Genomic DNA, 25,396 nt, shown 5'->3' on the forward strand with positions numbered 1-25,396 from the left:
GCTAATTACCTCTCAAGTGAGGTGGTGTCCCTAGCAGCTCCAAGCTTCGCCACCTCCCAACTACATGTAGTTGTTAAATCACCTTAAACTATAGCTCTCCTTGGGCATCCCGTAGTGGTTGATGGGAGTGTTTCTCCTAAATAAGTCATCCATGTTATGGTCAGACACGCCTCGCTAGTGGCAGCCTTACGCCTTAATGACATGTTACTCCCCTTATGGGGATTGTTATAGAAACACCCTAGGACAGCACACATGCGTGTGGGTATCTGTGGAGCGTCCAGGCCCCTAGCATTACCATGGGATCCTTGCACCCCTATATTCTTTGATAGGACCACGAGTTGGGTTAACCGAGAGCTTCTTAAAGATGTCATGATGAAGGAGTTTATGATGAACATAGCCTACTTACCGCTAGTGTAGCACTTGGGCAATTGTGCCAAGTGTTTTCTACATATGTATATTTTGTTGACCTCAGCACTCTTCTTACTCATAAGAAGATAAATCACTGAGGTAAAAGGATGGGGGGCCTCCATGCCTAAGGTCCTACGTAACAATGTGATAAGCTTTGATACCACTTGATAAGCCCTGAGCACCACTCGATAAACTCACGGGTTTGATTGGTCTGGTCTTTCGGTGAGTTGATGATAACTATGATTTGGGAGAAATATTGACGACTTGACTCGCCTTAGTGGTCAATATACCTCTCTATGGGTTGTTGATCTTGTCGGTACAGATTAACCTTATTACTATAAGCAAATCAAAGAAATAAGTAGGAACAAAATAACAATAATTTTATATTGCAATTAGTAATTGAATACAAATGATAAGTTGGGGTTCGTAATGAAAAAACAATGATCTAACTGATCATGACTTTAGTTGGAAAATAGCAATGCTAAACTTTAATCTAAACAAAACCTGAGAAACATGTACATAACTATTTAAGTAGGTGAGAGGATGAATAAGGGATCCCTAGAGTCGTACTCCACAAGGTTGGGTTGCACCCCGCTTGTGCTCCACTTGGATTGGGTTCTCAGATGAAGTTACAAGCTCATAGGCGTGATACATCAACTTGTTTATGTGAATTGCAGCTAACTGAGATAGAATTTGTAGATCAGACTAGATCTGTTGGAAAGAGGACCCTGAGAACTTTCCATCAAGTACTCGTGTACCTAAAACAAACCTCATATACAAATTTGGCGGCCGTTTAAAGACAACACTATAACAGGTAGCGAATTTGTGCAACTCAATTGGTTAGATTTCTTATGGTGGAACATACCCATTTATATTTAAATCTTTGACTTGGTATAGGTCCTCATATTTATAGGTAGATGATGTTCCTGTGATGACTTGGTTAATCTTAAATATTGGTTCGGTCCATGGAAGGTGTTGGATAGAGCACACGCGTTGCGTTTAAACGGTGTATGCGTGATTGCGTGAATTCGAGTTGTTGCGTTTGTATTGTGTTTTATAAAACAAAACAAAAATTAATTAGTTACCACGGAGCTTTCGGTTTTCAATCAAGGTTACTAGTTTCACAGGAAATTATGGATTTCATTTTGACCTTTAAGGCTTTGATTGCACGTCAGCTCATCAACCGCTGCAACTAAGAATAGTTGAAAATCATAAAGCTATATCTAGGTACGTCATGTACTCGTGGTGCATAATGCTTGGTCACGAATTGTAAATATATGCTTTGTGCTATCCCTAATTAAGATTCCCTATTGTCATGACACATCACCTCTGGGTTGGCACAAATCTGTGGATATCAATCACTTAGCGCAATAAGTATTAACTAGGAGTAAGCTGTGACACAGTTCGCTTCCTCATGTCCTGGAACGAGTAGCTAACATATTTGTTTCAGAAAATGACTTGAAGTAGAAAAAAAGAGAGAGGTTTATTAAATTTTTTGGGTGTTTGCAAACGAAAATAATTTATAAATAACATTTTTATATACGTGTTCTTAGCGATTTAAAAGTCAATACTTGAAAATAAATTACGATGAAAAAAATCTCAAATTAACTCTAAATTTAATGTTAAAAATTTAAATTTTGACTTATAAGTATGAGCGAAAGACAACGGCGGAATATGATTGCATGGTCGAAAAGATCACTGGCTCGTTACTGTGCTTTAACTAGGTAATTTTCTTATACAGCTTAATTACTCTTGTGAGAAAGCACGCAAAGGAGAAGAGTTTCTCAGCTCTGAGAAGTTCCTGTTATACATCGTGCTTGCGGCTGAGCATGCCTGTGGTGGTTTATTATTAGCCCTTGTCTGTGAACCCAGCTGTGTATAGGGCACGACGAATAACCTATGGCACGCTAGCTTGCTTGAGTTGTGATTAGCTCGGCTCGACTCGTTAGAAATTATTAGTGAGCTGAACCAGGATTTTAACTTGTTAGATATAAGAACTAGCTCAGAAAATCAATATATGGCTTGTTTAGATTATCCATTAGACATATTTGAAGAACTGGCATATAGGGCTGGCAACAAGGCAGGTCATCTTCGGGTTGGACAAGAACGACTCCGACACTGACCCCAACTCTCCCCGGCCACAACCCTGAAACTGAAGTCGGGTTGAAATCATGCCCGGACCTAAACCCAACGGATCTCGGCTTCGAACCGGCCCGAATGCTGGTTGGCCCTAGCGAGGTAGCCTCCTAGTGAGGGCACCGATCTGGGTTGTCCGCCGAGTGCTAGGCGAGCTAGTGTTGCCACTGAGCCTCGCGCGAGCTGGGGTCTTCGGGTGAGTGTCGTGTCAAGTTGGGGTTGCCGCCAAGAGATGGTGAGCGCGTCGAGTTGGGGATGCCGAGCTAGGGGGTAAGGGTGCTGAGGTCGTCAGGGTCGCTAGCTAGGGGTGGGCGAGGGAGTTCGGCAGGTCTAGCGATTAGCTGCAGTTGGCCTGGTTGAGGAGACATCGACATTGGAGTGTTGGCGGTGGCTTGGGAGGCAGGAAGCTAGGGTTATCCTCGTTAGTTTTGACTTATATATGTGGTGTACAAATGGGCTATTGGGCTAATGGGCCAAAATATTAAACTTTATATCACATACTAGGGCACCGTTGTTTCCCCATAGGGGGATTGCTTCCCCGGATACTTTTGAGACCCCAGTCATAAATCCTCGCGGGAAAAACGTCCCCTGACCCCCGATCCCATAGGGACGGTCCCTGCCACCTCGGCCCTGCTAGGGATATTGCCATCCCTACTGACACACACATGGACACAACTCACGTCCTACACGTGCTCATGGACACAACTCACGTCCTACACGTGCTAGTGCACTACATGCACATGACCCAACATGGCAAACCCTAGACAATAATCTGAGTCTCCTTGCATAGACCTACAGGTGATTCGGTGGAAACAGACACGGACTTCCATAGCTCACCGACAGACACCCACACCCCGCGCTACCTGTCAACGCCTCGATGCCCTTCTCCGCCACGAGCACTGGCAAGCTGGCTTCATCACCAATCTATCACACCTGAAGGGGTAGCAGCAAAGCAGAGCAATACTCTGTTTTCACAAGTATACACGAGAAGCATCGAAGGCGGTAAGTAGAAAGGCGTATTCAGTAATGGAAGGCGTAGTAGACAAGCTGTAGGCTTTGTGTGTTAGCTTGGGCCAGAGGCCAAGTGTGTGTGGGGATTAAATACTGTGGTGTGGTCACTGTATTGAATAAAAAGGGGGAAATCTGAATTAAGCTTTATCCCCTTTGTTCCCCAAGTTCTATTCCCCTCTGTTCAACCTAGCGACAGTGAGATGTAGTACCAATCTCACCAGCGCTTGGGTTGTAACAAATTGATATCAGAGCCATTCGATCCGAGTGTTGTTACCTCACAATCTCTTGGCTCGGACGGTAAAATTCCTATAGCCTGGTTAGTGGTTCCCCTTTTGGGTTGAACTGATGTAAATCGCTTGAATAACACGAATATACAAACGTGTAAAAAACATCAACAACATCTTCTATTAAATTATGGAAGGAGTATTAGTCCGTACGAGCAAAATGTTTGTGTTATACGTAGAAATTTCTGCCAAATTAAACATGCCTTTCAGGCATAAAGTTTAATCCGAATGGAATTGTAAGACGAGATAGAGGAAGCGGACAGCAAGGTACGCGACGACGCCGAGCAAGAAGAGAATGGGCCTCAACGCCTTGCTCCGGCGGCCCATCAGCCCAAGTGCGAACGGGTAAAGGTGCACCACCACCCACGCGTTGAATGCCACTCGGAGCGCCGCCACCGCCGCCGTAGAGTCCCAGTCCCACCACCGGCGGCCACCCGTATCCGCCCATGCCGCCGCCATAGACGCCACGTTCACTGCCAGCACCGCCGACGTCGGCACCATCAGCACCGTCCACCTCACCGCGTACAGCTCCGCGTACGGGTCGTCCTTACCGGCGCCGGCGCCGGTGCCGGCGAGCGGTGACGACTTCGTGGTCAGCTTGAACGATATCTCCTTCCCCGCCGCGACCTTGAGCGCCACCTGCGCCACCGCGGCCAGGTACGCGCCCGTCGCCGAGACCATCCAGAACTGCTCGTTCCGCCACCACTCCCAGAGCGGGATCCCCGACCACCTCGTCTCCAGCACGGCGACCGCCGCCAGCGTCAGCATCAGCGCCGCGAGGAACGCGACGTACGTGGCCGTCGGCGGCATGTCCTCCACGGCGTCTGGTGTGCAGCCAGCGATGAGCGGGACCGCCGGGAGGAGGCAGTAGGCCATCAGGAAGAGCGACGTGAACGGGTAGACCGTCGTGTTGAGGTACGCGACGCGCTGCAGCGGGTGCAGCCGGCCGCCGGCGAGGAGCACGTTGTTGCGGGAGAAGAAGATCTCGAGGGAGCCCGCCGCCCAGCGCAGCACCTGCTGCAGGCGGTCGGCGAGGTTGATCGGCGCGGTGCCGCGGAACGCGTCGGGCGCGGCGGCGAAGTAGGCGGAGCGCCACCCTCGCCGGTGCATGACGAAGCCGGTGGCCACGTCTTCGGTCACCGTGCCATATACCCATCCGACGTCCTCGCCCCATGCCGTCCTGTCCTCGTACGAGCACGACACGAGCGCACGGGCCGCGGCAATGGCGTCTTCGTCGTCGACGTGACTCTGCTCCGGCTCGCTGTGCAGAGCCACCTGTACCGAGGCAAGGAACGGCGCCGAGTCGCCGAACTTGGTACGGTCGGCGGCGTCGACGGCAACACCGCCGAGCGTTCTCCAGCGCGGCGGGTCGACGCCGTACAGCGCGACGCGGCGGAACAGGCAGCCGGTGCCGACGTAGATGGGGCCCTGGAGGCCGTCAAGCCCGAGCTCGGTGCAGTCGAAGAAGACGCGGTTGTGGTTGGCGTAGCGGTCGGCGGGGTCGACGCCGTCGAACCGCTGCGGGAACTGGACGAACGCGACCGCGCCAGCGCCGTGGCCGGCGGCGGCCCCGCCGCGTTCAATCATGAAGCAGACGCTGGCTCGGAGTGCCTCCGAGTTGTTGACGTAGTGGTCGCAGTCCAGGTTGAGGATAAACGGCGCGTTGGAGAGCACCGCGGAGGCGCGCAGCAGCGCGTTCATGGCGCCCGCCTTCCGGTGGTGTGCGCGGCCACGGCGCTTCTCCCGGCGCACGTAGACGAGCGCCGGGAGGTGCCCGTCGACGGAGGTGAGGTCGATGAGCTTACTCCCCTCGACGACGCCGAGCTGTGCTCCACGCCCAGCGGAATCGATCAGTACCTGCACGGCTCCGGCGTGGTCGTCGCCGGTGCCGTGGCGCCGCCAGAGGCGTGTTCCGCTCGCCGGAGACCGGCGCCGGGCCTGCAGCGCATCGATCCGAATCCGCATCTCCTCGTACTCCCGGCGCACCCGTCTCCTGTCCCGCACCAGCTCCGGCCACGCCCTCCCCTTGTAGCTCCCCCTCGCCACCACCCTCCCCTTGGTAGCACCAGCCTCGCCGGCGTTGAAGTACACCTCCGGGCTCCTCGGCTCGACGCTGTGCTTCCGGCAGAACGGCACCCACAGCACCGCGAACCGGGCCGCCTCCACGACAGCCTCGTGTGTCAGCTCCGCGCCGCCGTCGTCGGAGACGTAGCACGTCATCTTGCCGGCGGGGTAGTCCGCGGCGAGAATGGACAGCACTGTGTTCGCCGTGGCCAGCGGCGGCTCCTTGTCGGGGTCGGCGGTGGTGACGAACACGTCCATCTTCGGGAGCAGTGACTCGTCGGCCAGCGCCGCCACGTCGACGGCACGCCGCACCGGCATCGTCTTGGGCAGCTGGTCGAGCACCCACATGAACGCGAACCAGAGCTCGCCGGCGATGGACAGCGTCCGAAACGCCGCCGCCTTCTTTCTCATGTTGCCGCCGTCGGTGGTGGAGCTGATCAGGCGAGCAGCGTAGGTGATTCTCCACATGAAGAAGAGCACGAAGATGCCGATGCGAACAAAGATTACGAACCTACGTGTGCATGATCACGAGCAAATGTAATTAGTCCGTCAGTGATACGCTGGTGTGAAAAATGTGGATCCAACTGTAGTTTGTATAAGGCCCAAGTTCATTTTACCTTTCTTAGGTAGTACTTTCTCTATTCCAAATTGATCATCATATAAGAGTAGAGAGTTATTCACTATCTCTATTTCATAATATAAGATGTTTGAGTTTTTTGGTTATAATATTTGACCATTCGTCTTATTTAAAAATTTAGTATAAATATAAAAAATAACAAGCCATGCTTAAAGTTATTTTCATAATAAAGTAAGTTACAAGCAAAATAAATTATATTTTCATGATTTTCTGAATAACACGAATGATTAAACATTACAACCAAAAAAGTCAAACATCTTACATTATGGGCAAAATTTGCTACAGGGCATCGAAAAAACGTGTAATTAGCCGGTGGACACCGTAAGATCACGAATTTACTGCAGGACACCACAAAAATGTGGTAATTAGCTATAGGGCACTTCGGCCAATTTTTTATTATTTTAGGAGTCAAAAATTTTAAAAATGACGAGATTGTTCTCGGTAGCCAACCCGTTATGTGCTCTTGTTGCAGCTGGTTCGTCGCCATCGCCGCCTGCTCACTTGCCCTCTAGACTAGGGTTCAGGTGTGATGTGGTGCTGAGACCGACTGGGTTTGGTTCAATCGAACCTAGTCAGTGTAACGGGTTGGCCACTGAGGGCAATATCGTAATTTTTAGAATTTTTTACTTTAAAAATAATAAAAAATTGGCCGGAGTGCCCTATAGATAATTACCATATTTTTGTATTGCCCTCCAGCAAATTCGTGATCTTACGGTGTCCACCGGCTAATTACGCGTTTTTTCGATGCCCCGTAGCAAATTTTGTCTACATTATGAAATGGAAGGAGTATGTATTAATTGTAGTATGAAAAACCCTTGGGTTCACACACATATTAAATGCTTACATGCTTCTACCCAATTAGCTTTATGTGATTTGCAAATTTTGATGTTGCATGTATACATGCAGTTTGGGATTTGGGACTCTAGCACTAGCTTTTTCGATGCTAATTAAATAGATTATTGGTCTTTGTATCTAGACCTTATATGATGATTAATTTGGGCTAGAGGGAGTATAAAATATTTGAGGATTGATTCCTAGAATTGGGAAATAGTTAAACAGAGTCAATAATTTACTTCTCCCTTAGTTAAATAATAACAAAATTAAATCTGGTGTGATTGTCTTCTCTTGTGGTTTTATAATTTTATTTCTCATCAGCAAAAGCAATAGCACCTTACTAGTTCTATTAGAGAGGTTGTATTGCCATGTACAGTTATATATATGTTTGGGTGTGGTGGCTATCTCTATATTTTGGTATCAGATTCAATTCAATCCTTTCCTATAAAATTCCTTAGGAGATGAGCAATGCACCTATATGGTGAGTGACCTCGTTAGTCCACGTAGGCGTGCTGCTTCCGTGGAGGAGAGAAGGTGTGGGGGATGGTGACTTCATAGAGCAACTTGTGGTATCTTCGTAAGAGAAATGTGCTTGATATGTGGGGCCTACTCATGGGGTTCATGCGAGTTACCTTCGCCGTTGTTGGGAGCTTGAGTTGGATTGGATGTGCGTTATAGTTGGCCTAGGGGAAGCGAGGCAGTAACTGCCGCTGTCAAACTCGTCATTGCCGCTCACTGGCACCACTGTTGTAGAGCTCATCGACAAGAAGGTTGGGGTGCCAAGGAGCTTGCTAGCACACACACCTGATCTACATTATCAAACAACTGACCGACATATGCCACCTGATCTACGTCATAGGAGAGCTTGGGAGGTTGCCGTCCTTCCCCAGGGGAGAGGAAAGGGAGCTCATTGCACTGCTTGGTGGGCACAGAGAGCACGCTGCAGCCCTTGCCAACAGAGAGAGCTCTTGTTGGGAGGGGCACAAGAGCCGATGTCGGATAGGGAAGGGAAGTTGGTGCCTAGGAGCAAGGAGGAGCGGCACCTTGTCGGTTGAGAGCGAAAGTGCGAAGGCGGCAGCAAGGTCAAGGGAAGTGGTAAGGCGACTGGAGAGGGTAACTGTCTGACTGAAAGAGTGGAGACATAAATTTATATTGGTTTGTGCATCTTAGGGTGTTTGGTATAAAATGTTGGGCTTCTTCGTTTGTCGACGATTGATGTCGGTAATAAACTTATAGGGTGGCTATCGTGCTCGGCATGCGATTGCCTCGCACGTCGTTCCCTTTCCTCTCGCTCCTGGCGTTCTTTTTCCTCCTCGGGTCAGCGCTCTTCTGCTAGTCGGGCCACCTCCTCTTGCCGCTTGGCTTCGGAAGAAGGTGACACCGGCTTGTTGGCGGCGAAGACTTCTCGGGGCGGCACGAAGCTTCCAGTGCTGCTGCGAGTCTCGGAAGTGTCGACCAAAGGAATCGGTGCCACCTCGAGATTGGTCTCGACCTCCATTGGTTCCGCGCCTTGACTTGGCTACTGGTCGGCTGACCGGGGAAAGAGCATCTCAGTGTCGTGTGACCCAGATTGGATCTAGCTCTAACCTGATGCCTTCTTGTCGGGCTCGAACCAGCAAACCACTTCATCAGAGTCAGAGGAGGTAGAGTCGGTGTACAACAGCGCACCGAGCTAGTTGGTCTGAAGCCTGATGCCACAGAACTTGAAGGTCGAGCATGGCAGGAACTTCCTCTTCATGATGCTTGAGTTGAAGTCCATCGAACTTCGCTGAAAAGAACCTTAGATCGAAAGAAAAAATAGCGCACCCCTACCTGGCGCGCCAACTATCGACGATTGATGTCAGCAATAAACTTATAGGGTGGCTATCTGGTTCGGAATTTGATGGTTAAGATGAAGACGGAGATGATTTATCCAGGTTCAGGCTCTCAACGTGGTGAGATAATATCTTACTCTTGCTTGGCGTTTGTATTGCGTAGATGAATCTCTATTGCCCTCAAAGGGGGCGCCCTGTACCCCTTATATAGTGGGAGAAGGGCTACTGATATGATAGAGTCATAATCTAACAAGACTAAGATCTATCCTAATTCGGTTACAGCCCGGGTCCGGGGTACACGACATGCAATCCGGTACGCACCAGACTCCTAGCCGATACTGTACAGATATATTCTCCCTCTATTCGGTACCCTATTGACCGTACACATTCGTATAGTCTACGGATACCTCGGGTATAGGTATCCCACACCATTAATTCAAAAATAACAAGGATAAACATAGAAAAAGTTAAGGGCTGAAATAAAAAAAATGAGGCTACTCCTAAAGGCATTTGCATTATGTGATAAAAGATTTTTTACTAATGTAGTCTTAATCTAGGTGACGTCTTAAAATCACTTATAAAGCTATTTTATATTGTGTATGCCCTTAAAGACTGAGCTTTGTCCCCTAATCTAAGCGACACAGCTGAAAGCCCGAGCACAGGTGGTATCGTCCTTTCCTAAGGCTGTCAGGGGCATTCCCAACCAAATGACTAGGATGGTGTCCATAACATTAAATAAGTTGCCATCTAAGATGAAAGATGATGTGGCAAGTAAATAAATGAGGAAAGAGAATGAAACCATGTCTTACATGAGACATGGTTTCTACACAACATTCAAGATATTATGAGAGATAAGTAGCATTAAATTGAAGTATGGAGTAGTGGTGTTTGTTTGGAAAGAGTAGATGATGTGGAGTTTATAAAAGGTACATCTAGTGTTATGGGTTGGGAATGCCGTCATGGATGCCACGTCAGTGTCTTCACTGATCCCTAGATTAGTCATGATCCTAACATCCGATGATATTCATATTGGGATCTAAAGAAAACCTGCCGCTACACACTTGCTGTTGTTATTCGATCGGACAGCATAGTGATATCAAAACCACTGGCGCGACTTCCTTCTCATACCTTGTACCATGGTGTTTCTGAACCACATTTGTTTCTCCTTAACCTGTATTCGCAGTCTCAAGCTGATCGGCTACTCCAAACACCGCATGCGGCCGGATGGATGCATACATATATATACGACATCGCCGACTTGCCGGTTGGTTGTCCTCCCCCATGTGTTCGCCGACCTGAGCCGTGGTGGTCTTTCAAAGGAGAACTGCATCTGCTGGCTAACGATGATTATTGATTAACAAGAATAGACGCCACAGGGCATATATACAGGCACCGCTCTCCTCGTGCGGATCGAGCGGATGTCGATGGAGAGAAGTATGTTTTCTTAATGAACCCCGTTATGGCGCTATCTAATATATATATATACAAGTAGAAATAAATATGAACCTTCATCTAATTTTATTGAAGGGTTCAGATCTATTTATACTCCCACCTCAATTGACGGAAGTAGAAACATGGAGAAACATAATTGTTCAAAAAAATAAAGGCTCGGATAGATAAAATCGTATATTTACACACGTGCGGAAAGATGCGTCGTCGAGTATATGCTAGGCCGCAATATGATCTACTGAATAGATAAAAATCTCTTGTAAAGAATTGATAAAATGATAAGTACCAACATTACACCTATAAACAGATGGTCTTGATCGATTATACCGATAGCATATAGTGTTTCTCTTTTTTGATACCTTAAATATTTACTATAGATTCCTACAAAGAGATTTTATGGTTAGAGTTTAGTTTTACCGTTGGGCGTTGGCCATGCACTAAGAAGCATATATATGTAGTTTCCATTGACCGCAGACATGGTTTTGATCGGCGCACACTCACTCACCTGTACAGCCTGATGGTAGTGGTAGAGATGCGAGTCGTCAGGACGAGAGGCCTCTCGCCGCCGGCAGCCAGCTTCGTCTCCGCCTCCGGCGACGCCTCGTCGCCTGTCGCCACAAAGGCATCCTTCTTGGCCGCCGGCAAGCTCTCGGTGGCCTGCAACCCTGCTGACGGCGGCATGAATGTGCTGTGTTCCACGTCCTAATGCATTCTGTAGTGCCACTAGCTCTCTCTACATATACGTGAAATAATGGCCTATCACGCATACATGCACGCACACTTATCCCGTGTTGGTTCTTATTCATACATATCCTGCCTTTTTCTTGGCTAAGTGGTGGCAACTTTTAGGTTCTGGTGTCACGAAGAAATTGATGAAACTCAAGTGTACTTCCACAAGAGTTTGCAATTTCAGAACGAAATTCATGAAATTTCAGATTTCGGGGGGGGGGGGGGGGGGGTCCAATATATAGTAGTATTTCCCAAAATTTCTGAAATAATCATTTATAGTTTTTTTTGTAGTTCATGCGTTTGGTGAGAAAATGATCTTTATGGGCATTTGAATTTGAAAAAAAATGATCATCCACATTTTTTTTTTGGAAAAAACTTCAAAATTTCCGGTGGGCGGAAACTTCATCCCCCTATTAACTGCAAACCCTAACTTCTATATAGTCCACTTTGCATCATCCACCAAGCAACTGGATTCATTATCTAAAAATAAAATCAATCAATTGGACTTGGCAAACTCACACATTCCACTTCAGAAACGGAAGAGACTTCCTACGCATTGTCCACTCATCATCACTACCGTTGCTGATAGCAACAAACAAGATGAACGCATCAATTATCAAACTAGCCAAGAAAGTGCCTAATCACGAGTAAAATCATCATAATATGTAAGAACATAATTGACAAATTGCATAAACGATGGGATCTACGTACCAAGGACTCCTTCTAGACGTTGTGGTAAAATAGCATATATACAACCATTTCGTTGCAATTAAATCCTTTTTGGAATGGGCTACAGATACGAAGTGCTAACTCGGTAGACTATCTTGTTTGGGAGAGGATGGTTACGTACTCTAGTGCTATTGTGGCAAATTTTGCATGTACATAATGACATGATCTATATATGGGAAACTGTGAAACGATATATAGTCTAGTCATTGCAGCGAACGGAGTAGCACCCTACGGCTGTGAGTTTCTATTTTCATGAGATCGAAGTTTAGATTAGGTTGTTTAAGTAGCTAAGTTCCTAATTTAAAAATGCCATATATATATCTGGTTGAACCTAGAGAATAAAGGGAAACACCCTTCTCGAGTTGACCGGTGGAGGCGTCGAAACGCTTTCTGACGAGTTATAGTGATTCACGGCTCGCGATGTGCCAACACTCGGTGATGGTTGTAGAGAAGGTTACTCCGGAATGGAAATAGCCAAATAGGGAAATAAACAATTCGGCAAGTGAATCGAGAGAAGATTAGCTATGAGTCGGCAAATGCTACTATAATGGCTAGTAATTAATTTGAGCTTCTGGCTTGGCCAAACTCATGAGAATCATTGTCAAAGGGTGAATTAATTTGGGTTTCTGGCATGGCCAAACTCATGAGAATCATTGTCAAAAGGGGAGAAATATACAAAATGCATCTTGAAAGAGGAAGAAACAAAAATAGCTTCGATTTTTAAAATAGTTGATTTTGTGTTTTTTAACATATTTATTTTCTTTTATTTTTCAAAAACTAATTTACATTTTGCAGTTGTTGCAAATGTGTTTATCAAGGGGGAGATTGTAAGATCATAGTCACGATCAATATTATATGATAAATAATTAGCTTGCAAATTAATTTATTAATAGAAATTGGTTCAGAAATATTTAAGATATTGGTCTGAATGTGTGTGACTAATGTGGTCCAGGTTGCGATATTTATGCCTAGAAACGAATGGTTTATCTCTGCAAGTGACTTGAGGTCAACTGTGATCAATGGCAAGTGCTATGATTAGGTTTAGGGAGAAACCGAGGTTTGGATGATTATAATGTCATGTGATATGGTTGGCCTAGAGTTGTGATTCTTGAAAGTCAACATTGGTCAATGGTGGGATTGTGACTAGGCTCAGGGAGGAGCTGAGGTCCGGACGATCGAGGATGCCTGTTGACGATGCTGAATACTAGGTGGCACATGGTTATGGAAAACCGTGTGGGGATGGATTTCTAGCGTCGTCGTATTTGGAGATTTGTAATGGGTTTGGAAATAGATGTATTTTAGTTCCACTAGGACTAGGAGTTCTACATCTACTAGGACGGGTACTCCTGCTCCTACTTGGTGAGAGAGTTCTAATAGGATTAAGAGTTGTACTTGTCACGCCCGGAGTTTTATCCTAAGCCTAATTCGTAAAAAGAAATTCGTAAATAACAATTGGCTTAATTAACTCAGGAAAAATCCCTCTAAAAGGAATTAATTCAATTAAATCGAGGCTCGCAAATCGACTAACAGGATTTAAATTTAAATTGCAGAAGTATAAAATTTGGCCAAACAAAATAATTTAAAATTCAGCAAAAGTGGGGTTTTCCTTTTTCCCTCCTTTTTCCTTTCTTTTTCCCTTCCTTCTCAAATTGGGCCGAAGTCCAATTTTCCTCCCTTCCTTTTCTTTTTCCTCTCCTCCTTCCCGGGCAGGCCCAGCCGAGCCGGCCCCCCTTCCCCCGCCCGGCCGGCCCAGCCGAGCCGGCCTTCCGCTCCGTCCCCGCGCACGCGCGCGCCTCCTCCCGGCTGGGCCGCCTCGGCCCAGCTCACCCGCTCGCGCGTCCGCGCCCGCGCCGCCGCGAAGTCCGCCTCGCCTCCCTTGCGCCACTGACAGGCGGGCCCCGCCTGTCAGCGACCAAGCTTCGTCCGCGCCAGCCCGCGCCGTGCCGTGCCAGCCGACTCCGCCTCCGCCCAACTCCTCCGGACGCCGCGCCGCCGCTGCAACCACCGCCGCAACCGTCGCCGCCGAGTTCGCCGCGTCGTCGACTCGGTCTCCACCGGCCGCTCCGCCCTAGCCGGCGCCGCCACCATATAAAATCCCCGTGCCGCTGCCCCGCCGCCACTTTCCCCCTCTCCGCCCGACGCTCCCCACCGTCGCCGTCAGCCGCCGATCTTCTTGTCGGCCGTCGGACGTCGCCGCCCACCCGCGTCACCACCGCCGCCTCGTCTTCGCTGATCTCCCGCCGGCCTCCGTCGCTGCCGGTGTGCACCCGAGCGTCGTCGCCGCCCCTTCGTCCCTCCCGCCGCCGTGCTCATCGTCTCGACGCCGTCGGCCGATCTCGTCACCGCGCGTCGCCAGCCGCCACGCGTTTGCGTCATCACCTCCGCCTCGCCCTCGCCGACGCACCGCCTTCTTTGTCGCTGCCGGTGAGCGTTTCCCCTCTCCCTCTCCCGTTCCCTCCATCATCGCCTCCGAGCTCACCCCGCGCGGTCGTCGTCGGATTCCGCCGGTCGCCGGCAGCCCCTGCCAGACCGTCGCCCAGCTCCGCCGTCGTCACGCTGTCCTCGCGCCACCCGCGCCTTCCCGCATGGCCGCTTCCCGCGTCCGCCCGCCGTTGCCGTGCCGCTGGTCGCCGTGCGCCGCGCTCGGTCGCGCGCCACGCGCTGTCGTCGGACGCCGGTCGTCGTCGTCGCGCCGTCGTCGCGCCGTCGTCGCCGCCCGCTGGTCGCCGCCCGACGTCGTCGCCGACGCCGTCGTTGCTGCGCCGACGCCGCCTCCCCGGCTGAACGCCGCATCTCATCCCCCTCTCCCTCGCGACGTCGTCGCTGAGCTCCTCCGCCCGCCGCGCTGCTGGCTGACTCACCGCCGCGCCGCCCCGATCCCTCTCCCTCTCGGCCGTGTCTCCACGCCGCCGTTCCCCACTTCGTCGCAATCGTCATCTTTGCGTCGCCGTCGCCCCTCCGCCCACCACCACCTTCATCTCCGCCCTTCGTCACCGTCGTCGCACGGTCGCCAAGCCCCGCTGCTGGCGTCCGTCACCGTCTTTCCCTCCCGCCGCTCGTCGCCGCTCTGAGCCGCGCCACCCCGTCGCGGTCTCCGCCTCCTCCGCGCCGACTCGTCGTCGCCGTTCTCGTCACCACCTTTGCCATCGCCACCTTCTCAGTCGCCACCGCCACCTCCCCTTTCTCCTCAGCCCTTGCCGTCTCCGCCGCTCCCGCCGCCGCTGCTCGCACCGCCGACATTCCCGCTTCCCGGCTGCCGTCGCCGTCTCCGCCGCCGCCCGCCAGTTCACGCCGCTCGTCGCCGAGCGCCGTCCTCCGCCGGTCGCCGTCCTCCGCCGCCCGGGCGTTGCCACCCCTCTCCCTCTCCCGGCCGGACCCCGCTCCTCTCCTCTCTGTTCCACGGTCGCCGACCGACGGGTCCCACCCGTCAGCCGCCGCCGCGCCCTCCCTTCCTCTCTCTCCTCCCCGGGCCCGCGTGTCAGCCGCCCACTTCCCCTCTCTCCCACTGACAGGTGGTCCCCACCTGTCAGCCGTCAGCCTCCTCTCTCCTCGGTGACGTCAGCAGCCCCATTAATTGCGCAATAATTGATTTAGGACTTTTCTGTTTAGCTAAAAAACCAGAGAACTTCTAAAATTCATAAGTAATTCATCTAGTCTCCGTTTAGGTCCATTCAAGTTTCATTAAATCCATAAAAATGCCAAGAATCCATTAAAAATAGTTTCTTTCTCTGTTTCAGTAGTTTTATAGCCTGTTTTGTTTGTTTTGCCTTGTTTGTCGTAGGTTTTGACCCCGTCGCAGCGCCGTTCGTTCTCGAAGTCGTCGCCGAAGTTCCTCGTGGGTCTAAGCAAGGCAAGTGGCACCCTTCTTTGATCATATTGAACCTATGTTTATAAAATCCCCCGCTTTTACATTCAAACATGCATTGTATTCAAATGTATTTACTTTATTTATCTATTGGGCATTTACCAATATATCCGTTGATTCCCATTCATTCTTATTGTCATCCCAGGGTTAATTTGACTAGAATTAGGGTTAATCAATGCTTAGCCATGCTTAGTTCAACTAGCTCACCAATTATTATTTTGATTATTGATTAAACTTTGATAGACCTTCAATGGGTGTTATCATTATTCATTTCCCGATATGGATTAATAGAACTAAAATATTGCTTATGGTGGGCTGTGGGTGCATGGTTTTGAGAGTCGTGCCCATGGCAATTAAGGACCGGTTCTCAGGAAACCCTGAAGGTCTTACACGTACTAACCACAAGCCAGAATGGGCAACGGTGAGACTCGTAATCTAGCTTGTCCCTATTCGACGTACCCAGGCAAGGGTAGGCGTGATGGAGTATGGACGGGCAATCGTGGTGTAACGAAAGCTTCTCCTGCTTCCGGATCTACCAAGGCACAAGAGGGGACTGCCCGACTTGGTGTAAAGGAGGGGGTGAAACCTGAAGTGTGGTGCGATTGTCTAGGGAGGACTAGGTGAAAGGTCTTATCATGGTTTCCATACTGAGGTATCGTGGTGATACATTGGGGCATGGTAACATGCTTGGCAGCCATGTCTTGTGGGTAAAGTTGTACACCTCTGCAGAGTAAAACTATTCGAATAGCCGTGCCCGCGGTTATTGGGCGAACTGACAGACTCACTGGGATTAGTTGAACCCCTTTAATAATTTTACAAATCTTGGAATTGGTTTGACCCTGCGCGATGTGGTGTAACGTTGGCAGTGGTTTGGGTCTGTCGCAACGTGGTTTAACGTTGGGCAGAGGGTGGACCCCGTCGCTACGTGGTGTAACGTTCGACAGTGGTTTGGGCCTGTTGCAACGTGGTGTAACGTTGGACAGTGGCTGTTTATTTTAAATGTTTACTTTACTTTTATTTCAGTCTATTTTATTTACTGTTTTGCTAAATTACTGCAGCTTTTGTGCAATTTAACCTTGGCCTACTCCTTGATACCCTATTGCATTCACTATTCTTCCTCTCTTAGGTGTTACTTGTTGAGTACGGTGGTTTGTACTCAGCCTTGCTTAATTTTTTCCCCCACCAGAGCAAGTGCCAGAGCCTGTGTCAGAAGAAGGTTGTTCCGAAGGTTGAAGTAAGGTTCAGTCCGCCGTCGAGAGTGCCTGTGGTGTGGAGCCGTCTTCACCAGCTGAAGCTGGAGATTAGATGGTTTAGTTTGTTTTCCTTTTCCGCTGCATTTCGATAGATAATTGTTTTTATTTGTTTTTAAGTCGTGGAACTGTGTATTAATTTGTCATAGTGTGTACTCGGGCTGATGCCTGGACCGAGATTTAATACATGCTATTGTTCAGAAATTTGGTGTAAATTTCTGGGCGTGACAGTACTCCTACTGGGACTAGGAGTCCTACTCCTAATTGGTTAGGGTGTTTTTGGTATAAATAGATGAAGGGTTGAGGCCATTGATAGAGAACCTTCGTATAACATGTGAAAGAGAGAAAAATAGGGTTTTAGAGGAGTGCTTTGTATGCAATTCTTAAACACAACTTGAGACAATAAAGTTAATCTACTTCTAATGTATCTTTCGGTTGTGTTTTTTGCGGCGAGGCAACGGCGACTTCACCAGGTTAGAGTGTTCTTTTTATTTCCCCTAAAAGGATTTAGTTGATTTCGCACCATTCCATCCCCTCCAGTAGGCTTGGTACTTGTGTTTCGATCCTATAAGTGGTATCAAAGTCTCGTTTGCATCTCGTTTGGATTTTATTTGATCTTTAGTTGCCACGACCAATAAATTTTCAACTAAGCCACATGTGTTTAATTGTATTGATTTTCCCTATAGGTGAAAAAGATGGAAACTTGTATTATGATTAAGGATTATGATATTTGGCTAAACGTTGAAAATCCCTATAAAATTCCTAATCAGATTAATACTATTGCTCGAAAAACTGAATTTGAAAATAATTGCAAAGCTCGCAATATTTTACTTAATGGAATATCTCGTTTAGATTTCAATCATGTTTCTAATCTTGAAACTACGAGTGAGATTTAGATAGCCCTAAACATTTGAGATTAAAAAGGATTACATGATATTTGCAATACCAAGGAACTTCACAAAGATGTTTTTAAAAATGATTACATGATATTTGAGATTAAATCTAGAGAGTACTTGGATTATTATCTTGCTTGTTTCAATAAAGTTTTAAGCAATCTTAGATCTTTTGATGCTTCTTTTGAAATAAACTATTCTCAATCTAAAGTTTCTCGACACTTTTTAAATGGTCTTGACATGTCTATTTGGAAGATAAAAGTTACATCTATTTAGAAGTCTGTGGACATGTCTGCTTTGACTTTAGATTCATTTTACACTAAACTCAAAACATACAATGTCTGCTTTGTCTCGAGCTATGAATAATGTAAGGTTTAGAAAAAGAGGAGGACGAGTTTGTTGCTTTGCATGCAAAGAGCTAGATGACATCTGATCTTGTTGCTATGCATGTGGAGAGCAACGAACTAGACCTCGTCTTTTTTTGACCCTGACATTATTCATAGCTCGAGATAACTTGTTAATAAGTACGACCAAGTCCTCCTCCTCGAGCTGCTTAAGTTGATCACTGAACATGGTGTTAAAAGCAGAAAAAACATTAAGTGCCGATGAAGGAGAGCCATTATCAATATAGGATGAATGAGAACCCAAGGGACTAGGCTTAGACTCAACCTTACAAGATAAAATATTCATCTCATGAGTTTTGAGTTTAGTGTAAAGTGAACCTAAAGTCAAAACATACATGTCCACAGACTCCAGAATAAATGTAACTTTCATCTCCCAAATAGACATGTCAAGACCATTTAAAAAGTGTCGAGAAACTTTAGATTGAGAATAATTTGTTTCAAAAGAAACATCAACGGATCCAACATTCCTTAAAAGTTTATTGAAACGAGCAAGATAATCATCCAAGGACTCTCCAGATTTCATGTAATCCTTTTTAAAAACATCTTTGCGAAGTCCCTTGACAAAAATCTTTTAGGGCTATCCAACTCCCATTCCCTGTTTCAAGATGAGAAACACGATTGAAATCTGAACGAGGTATTCCATTAAGTAAAATATTGCGACTCTTGCAATTATTTTCAAATTCAGTTTTTTGAGCAGCAGTATTAATCTGATTATGATTTCCATAGGGATTTCAGCTTTTAACCAAATATCATAATTCTTAGCCATAATATAAGCTTTCATGTTTTTGCACCAATAGGGGAAATTAATACCATCAAACACATGTAGCTTAGTTAAATATTTATTGGCCATGGCAACCGAAGATCAAATAAAATCCAAATAAGATGAAAACGAGGCTATGATACCACTTGTAGGATCCAAGCCTACCAGAGGGGATTGAATGGTATAGAAACCAATCAACTAAATCTTTTAGGGGAAATAAAAAGAACCCTCTGACCTGGTGAAGTCATCGTTGCCTCGCCGCCAAAAACACAACCCAAAGATACATTAGAAGTAGATAAACTTTATGTCTTAAGTTATGTTCACAAAGTACATAGAAAGCACTCTTCTAAAACCCTATTTTTTGCTCTTCCATAAGTTATACAAAGGTTATCTATCTAGGGCCTCAACCCCTCATCTATTTATAGTTTTATACCATAAACTCCCTCACCAATTAGCAATAGGACTACTAGTCCTAGTAGGTGTACAACTCATAGTCCTAGTAGAACTGAAACACGTCTATTTCCAAACTCATTACAAGTCTCCAAATACAACCATGCTACAAATCCATCCCTACACGGTATTCCTCCACCTGTGTTACATCGTATTCAACATCGTTACTCGATATCCTCGATCTTCCGCACCTCAGCTCCTCCCTATGCCTAGTCACAATCCCACTGTCAATTGATGTTGACTTCCAAAAATCATGACTCTAGTCCAACCATGTCGAATGGCATCCCGATCATCTAGACTTCAGTTCCTCCCTGAACCTAGTCATAGTCCTTGCCATTGACCATAGTTGACCTTAAGCCACCTGCACACATTAGATAAACCAACCGTTTCTAGGTATAGATATCGCAACCTCACCCACACTGTTTACGCACACTCACACCAATATCTTAAATCTACCTAATCCAATTTCTATTAATAAATCAATTTACAAACCAATTGTTAATCATAAAATATTGATCATGACTATGATCTTACAATGAGACTATAAGAATAATATGCGAGTAATTTGGCGGATCTCAAGGTTCCTCTGGATACATTGTGAGCAAAATAGGTGGAGCCATTTGGAGATTACAACCTGACCCATCTTTTCGGTTTTGCTTATGTTTATAAGCTAAAATTTGAATTTTTTAACCTTAAATTTAATATTGATTTTAAGATTTTTTTTCACCATAATTTATTTCCTAGCCTTGGCTTCTCAATTTCTAGGATGGCATATATAAAAATTTTATTTATAAATTATTTTTCTTTTGCAAATATGCTGCTTGGGGAAAAGCCAGACAATCAGATCCATAAACAAAAGGGTCGTCAGTAGTGACAGAACTGGCGCTGGCACCATGTAAGAGTATAACGGAGAATAGTGTAACTTTGTGATGGGTGTAATTCTACATCTAGGTTCACAGACAAATCCACAATAATCCAGAATCAGTTGATTCAGTGGCCCATGCATGACACATCACCTCTTTCGGTCTGTGGATGCACACCCCATACATGGGAATAGCCTTGCGTTCTTTTGTTTCGTCTTGGAGCTTCTGTATACTAGTCTCTTTCATTGTCGGAGGTTTGCTTGGTGACTTCATTTTGTCCTCTCGTTTCTGTAATAGCAGAAAACATAAGAAATACATTGGCTGCGTTATTTTAGTTGATTTTTAAAAAAGTTTTTATGGTGAAGTTAATCATATCGCATTTATAAAGTAGATTTTCAACTTTGTAATAGTCAATTCTGTCGTTTATACCATTAAATATCTGTCACAAAATCAGACAATCTTTCATCTTTCGTCCTTCATCTATAAGGCCCCATTTGATTCAAAGGAAATTCATAGTAATTTTAGAGGATTTCAGAAACTTTTCCTACAAAGCCCTTTGAATCAAGGAATGAACCCTATAAAATCCTATGAAATTTCTATGGAATGCCTCTTCCCATACAAGTTTTGGAGAAAATTTAACAAGAGGTAGAACCTCATGGAAAAAAATCCTTTGAGTCTTTATCTCTCTTTAAATTCCCGTGTTTTTCATGTGATCCAATCAAATGGCCATTCCTATATTTTTTTATGTGTTGCAATCTTCTGTTTTACACTTACATTCATGTCAGAATTCTATGTTTTTTATTCCTCCGTTTTTTTATTCATATGATTCAAACGAGCCCTAAAAGAACATAACCATGCTGGCAGCATAGCATGACATACTGGACCAAAGCGACCGAAGCCACTTAAGCTCATTTTCAATGTGTGATACCAAGGCCGGCTGAAGGACTAGAGAGGTGCGACCACCTAGGGCCATAGCTGGGAGGAGACCTAATCAAACTTATATTTATATGCTTATGTGGTGATTTTTTTATATGTTCTTTTAAAAAAAATAAATTATGGGGAGATTTTTTGTGTGTTTAATGAAAAAAACCAATCTAAATATTTATATTTTGTGAATAACAATTCGTAGTTGTATTCTTAGCGACCTAAAAACTAAGGCTGGAAAAGAAACTTCGGTGAAAACCACCAAAATCAACTCCTAATTTATGTTTGAAAATTCAATTTTGGCTTATAAGCAAAAGCGTAAGCGAAGAGATGGGGGCTGATGATAAACTATTGGTTAAGGCTAGTAGCTCTATCATTACTTGACTTTTTAGCTCAGGCAAATTTTGAATTATAAAATTTAATATTATGTTTGATTTAAATGTGCTCATATTATAGTTTATTTTTCTAGTATTGTCTTTTAATTGCTAAGAACACAAATAGAAAATTTTTAGTCATAAATATTTTTTATTTTTTCATTACTGTTCTTTATTTTATTTTTCAATTTAGTATCAATATTATTTATCAAAAACGAGAATATAGACAATATTGCAAGTTAACTCTTAACAGTTAATAAGAGTTAGTAAATGGTGCATGTGCATCATGTTAGCTAGTGATGTTTTACATTTATTGGTGTCAGTTTAAAGGATAAATGGTTATGTATTATGTATTACAAGTAAAAAATATTCGGCCTAAAGGGCCCATTGTTCCGACTTCGTCTAGGGCACTCATAAATTATAGAACGGGCAATGCAATGGTCTTTTCAAAGCTTATCGCAAGATGCCTATTCTATGTTGAAGATTTCATAGCTTCTGCTACATAGGTCTTCATATGTAACAATTAATAGTAATAAGACTAAGATAATTTGATAGGACTTTAAATTATTTCTTTCAAGTCAATATTTGTTTTAATAATAAAAGGTTACCTAATCTTCGCCAAAGGAGATTTTTAGTTAAGATCACTCCAGTGTACTTCTAACATGTAGGAGTTGGTTCTGTAACATGTGCTTTTCAGAAAGATGGGAACAAGAAGGTTGCTTCACCTTGGAAGTTTAGGTGGGCAAGAACATGCTTATAAGCCTTGGTTCTCTAACCATGATATCTTCGGTTAACCCTTTTACGCAAGTGAGAATGAAATTGTAAGTGGGATACTATACGAATGTGGGTCCGCTCAATGTGTAGAACATAATAATGCAGATTTTGGAGGCAAAGTGTTACAGTTGTATGTGAGTATTAACCTCCGCTGTATGATGCATGTGATGTGGGCCATGGTCTGCACTGGAGGCGGTTCTAGGCCTTTGTTGTGTAAACTGTGAGCTGGCACTTAAGGGGGGGTTCCAATGTAACATCCCAGCCTATTTGAAGCTTACATAGTGTTGTTTAGTCCCATGTGGGCTAGAAGTGGATGTGTAGTGCTGGTGGTTTAGTACCACCTCGAAAGTTTAGGTGGGTGAGAGCATGCTTATATGCCTCGATGCACTAACCATGGTATCCCTCTGAGTTAACCCTTTTACATGAAGTGAGAACGAAAGTGTAAGTGAGATCATAGCATAAACCTTCGTTGTATGATGTATGTGCCAACGATGGTATCCCTCTAGATTAACCCTTTTACATGAAGTGAGAACGAAAGTGTAAGTGAGATGATAGCATAAACCTTCGTTGTAAGATGTATGTGCTTCAGGCCATGGTATGCACTGGAGGGGGTTTTGAGCCTCTGCCGTGTAATTGATGAGCTACTAGATCGTCAACCCTTAAGGGGGGTGAATGTGACACCCCAACTCATTTGAAGCCGGGTAGTAAGTGTGGTTTAGGCCCATGTGGCCTAGAAATTGATATGGATATGTAGCAGTGGTTTAGTACCACCTTGGAAGTTTATATGGGTGCGAGCCTGCTTATAAGCCCTGGTGCTCCAACCATAGTATCCTTGGGTTAACCATTTTACCGAAAACGAGGACGAAAGTGTAAGTGCTCAGTGTTGTAGAGTGGACTAATGTGGATTTTAGAGGCAGCAGCATGTTACACACTAGCTGTTATATGAGGGATTTTTTAGTATACCTTAAATGGATCAGAGCCATCCATTGGGCCTAATCCAGCCGATGAGATTTAATTTTACTATACTCACTAGTGGAATATGTGATTTAAATTTAGAAATTACAATTTATAATTACAATAGTGTTAAATTGTAATTATAAATTTAACACTATTGTAATTACACTATTGTACCTTATATGGCATCTTTGTGTTAATGCTAGATTTTGGCAAATCGCTGTTAGGGATTAAAGTCGGACAAGAGAAGATAGAATCGGCTGGGAGGAGAGATTGAATACAGTACAAGTCCAGCCAATAGAATTTGAATCAGACAGGGAGTGGAGCCCGATTGGGCCCGAAAGTTAGAGATAGATTCAATATTAATCAAGAGTCCATGTAAATTAGTTAACTCTTATCTTAGAGTTTTTTTTCGGATTTTATATCTAATTAGAGTCTGGATGTAATATGTTAGTTGTTAGTATGGATCGTTATCCGGTTAGATTAGTTAAATCCTGAGGGTATAAATATGTGTGCCTGGGGTCATTGTACGTAAATCATCAAGCAGATCAAACACACAACTTCGGTCCATCGCCAACTTCCCGACTGCTTGAGCTCTCGACGTAAGGTTTGTCAGCTTCGCAATGTAAGTTCAAGTTTCTCAAACCCGTCGATTGGCTAGAACAGGACTGTCTCGATTAAGTTCGATCTCCTGCCTAGCTAATCAGCGCTTTGAGTTCTATTATTGCTTTGATCTGTTTATAGTTTGGAGTGGTTGTAGATCTCGATCAAGTCCCCGCGAGTTCCTTTGTTCGATCTATTAATATGAGCTTGTTCAAATAGATTCTGTCTTGGTTTAGCCCAATCAATCTAGTTGGGTGAGTTTATATCATCAGACCGGATTGAGTGCTCGTGAGGGCTTATCGCTGGAGTTCTAGCCAGCATTACCCTAAGTAGTTTGTTGGTTTATTTATTAAACTCATTGATCTTCATGTTTCCTATAGTTATATCATGCTCGGTTGCATACTATCCTAGTTAAGTTCGATCTATGCATGTTTGGTTTGATCTGGTTATAGGGACACATCTGATCGGGTAAGATTAATAAGTAAATTGGCAGGCTACGTTGGTCTAATATCCGATCGCTCATGTATTGCAGTACTTTACTGATTTTGTGCATGATCACGTTTAGGTCTGAACTGTCTTGGTTAGGTCTGATCTTCTAGGTCTAGCGTGAATATGTATATGTTTTGTTATTATTGTTCTATACTAGTAATTCCACATTTAGCCCTCTATCGGCTGCTGACTGTCCGTGCGATAAGCACTAAATTGGTGCGATCGGCATGTTAATCTCGAGACTATCTTGTTTAGGTCTAATTTCTTGAGATTAACTGGTTGATCGATCTATTTGGTGATTATCTTACTTTTAGTTTTGTCGGTTGAGGATATTATTATCCACTATCATGAAATTCCTCTAAAGCTAATCGTTTAGTTCATCAGCTAGGGTGTTGAAACGGTATCGGCTATCCGGCCAATAGCGATTTTGGGTTTAACCGGTTTTCTCCATATTATATCTTATCAGTTACAGGATCAAACTAACTAACACACCTAGTAAATCTAAGAATTAAGTCATATACTGGAGTGGTCCTAGATTAACTCCCAGGCCTACGTGTGTGACACATTGTTGTTATTTTCAGCGTCAACATATTTTTCGCATGCCCTATGGAACACAGTGCTAAGAAGACTCAAATTCAACTAGAAGCCAGTCACTCATCCAAGCACATAGGACAGGGAAGATGGCCGCCAAGGACGTC

At 45.3% G+C, this 25,396-nt stretch overlaps 1 protein-coding gene across 1 annotated transcript; it reads right to left on the reverse strand.

The window, feature by feature from the left end:
- Nucleotides 1-4,058: 4,058 nt before the first annotated feature.
- LOC102707063 (probable mixed-linked glucan synthase 7) lies at nt 4,059-11,318 on the reverse strand. The gene is made up of 2 exons (XM_040527977.1): nt 11,143-11,318; nt 4,059-6,414 (listed from the first exon to the last, which is right to left on the reverse strand). Exons 1-2 carry the CDS (start codon nt 11,316-11,318, stop codon nt 4,059-4,061), a joined length of 2,532 nt encoding a protein of 843 aa, XP_040383911.1.
- Between the last annotated feature and the right edge of the window lie 14,078 nt (nt 11,319-25,396).

Source organism: Oryza brachyantha, chromosome 10 (assembly GCF_000231095.2).
Source record: "Oryza brachyantha chromosome 10, ObraRS2, whole genome shotgun sequence".
Taxonomy (NCBI): Eukaryota; Viridiplantae; Streptophyta; class Magnoliopsida; order Poales; family Poaceae; genus Oryza; species Oryza brachyantha.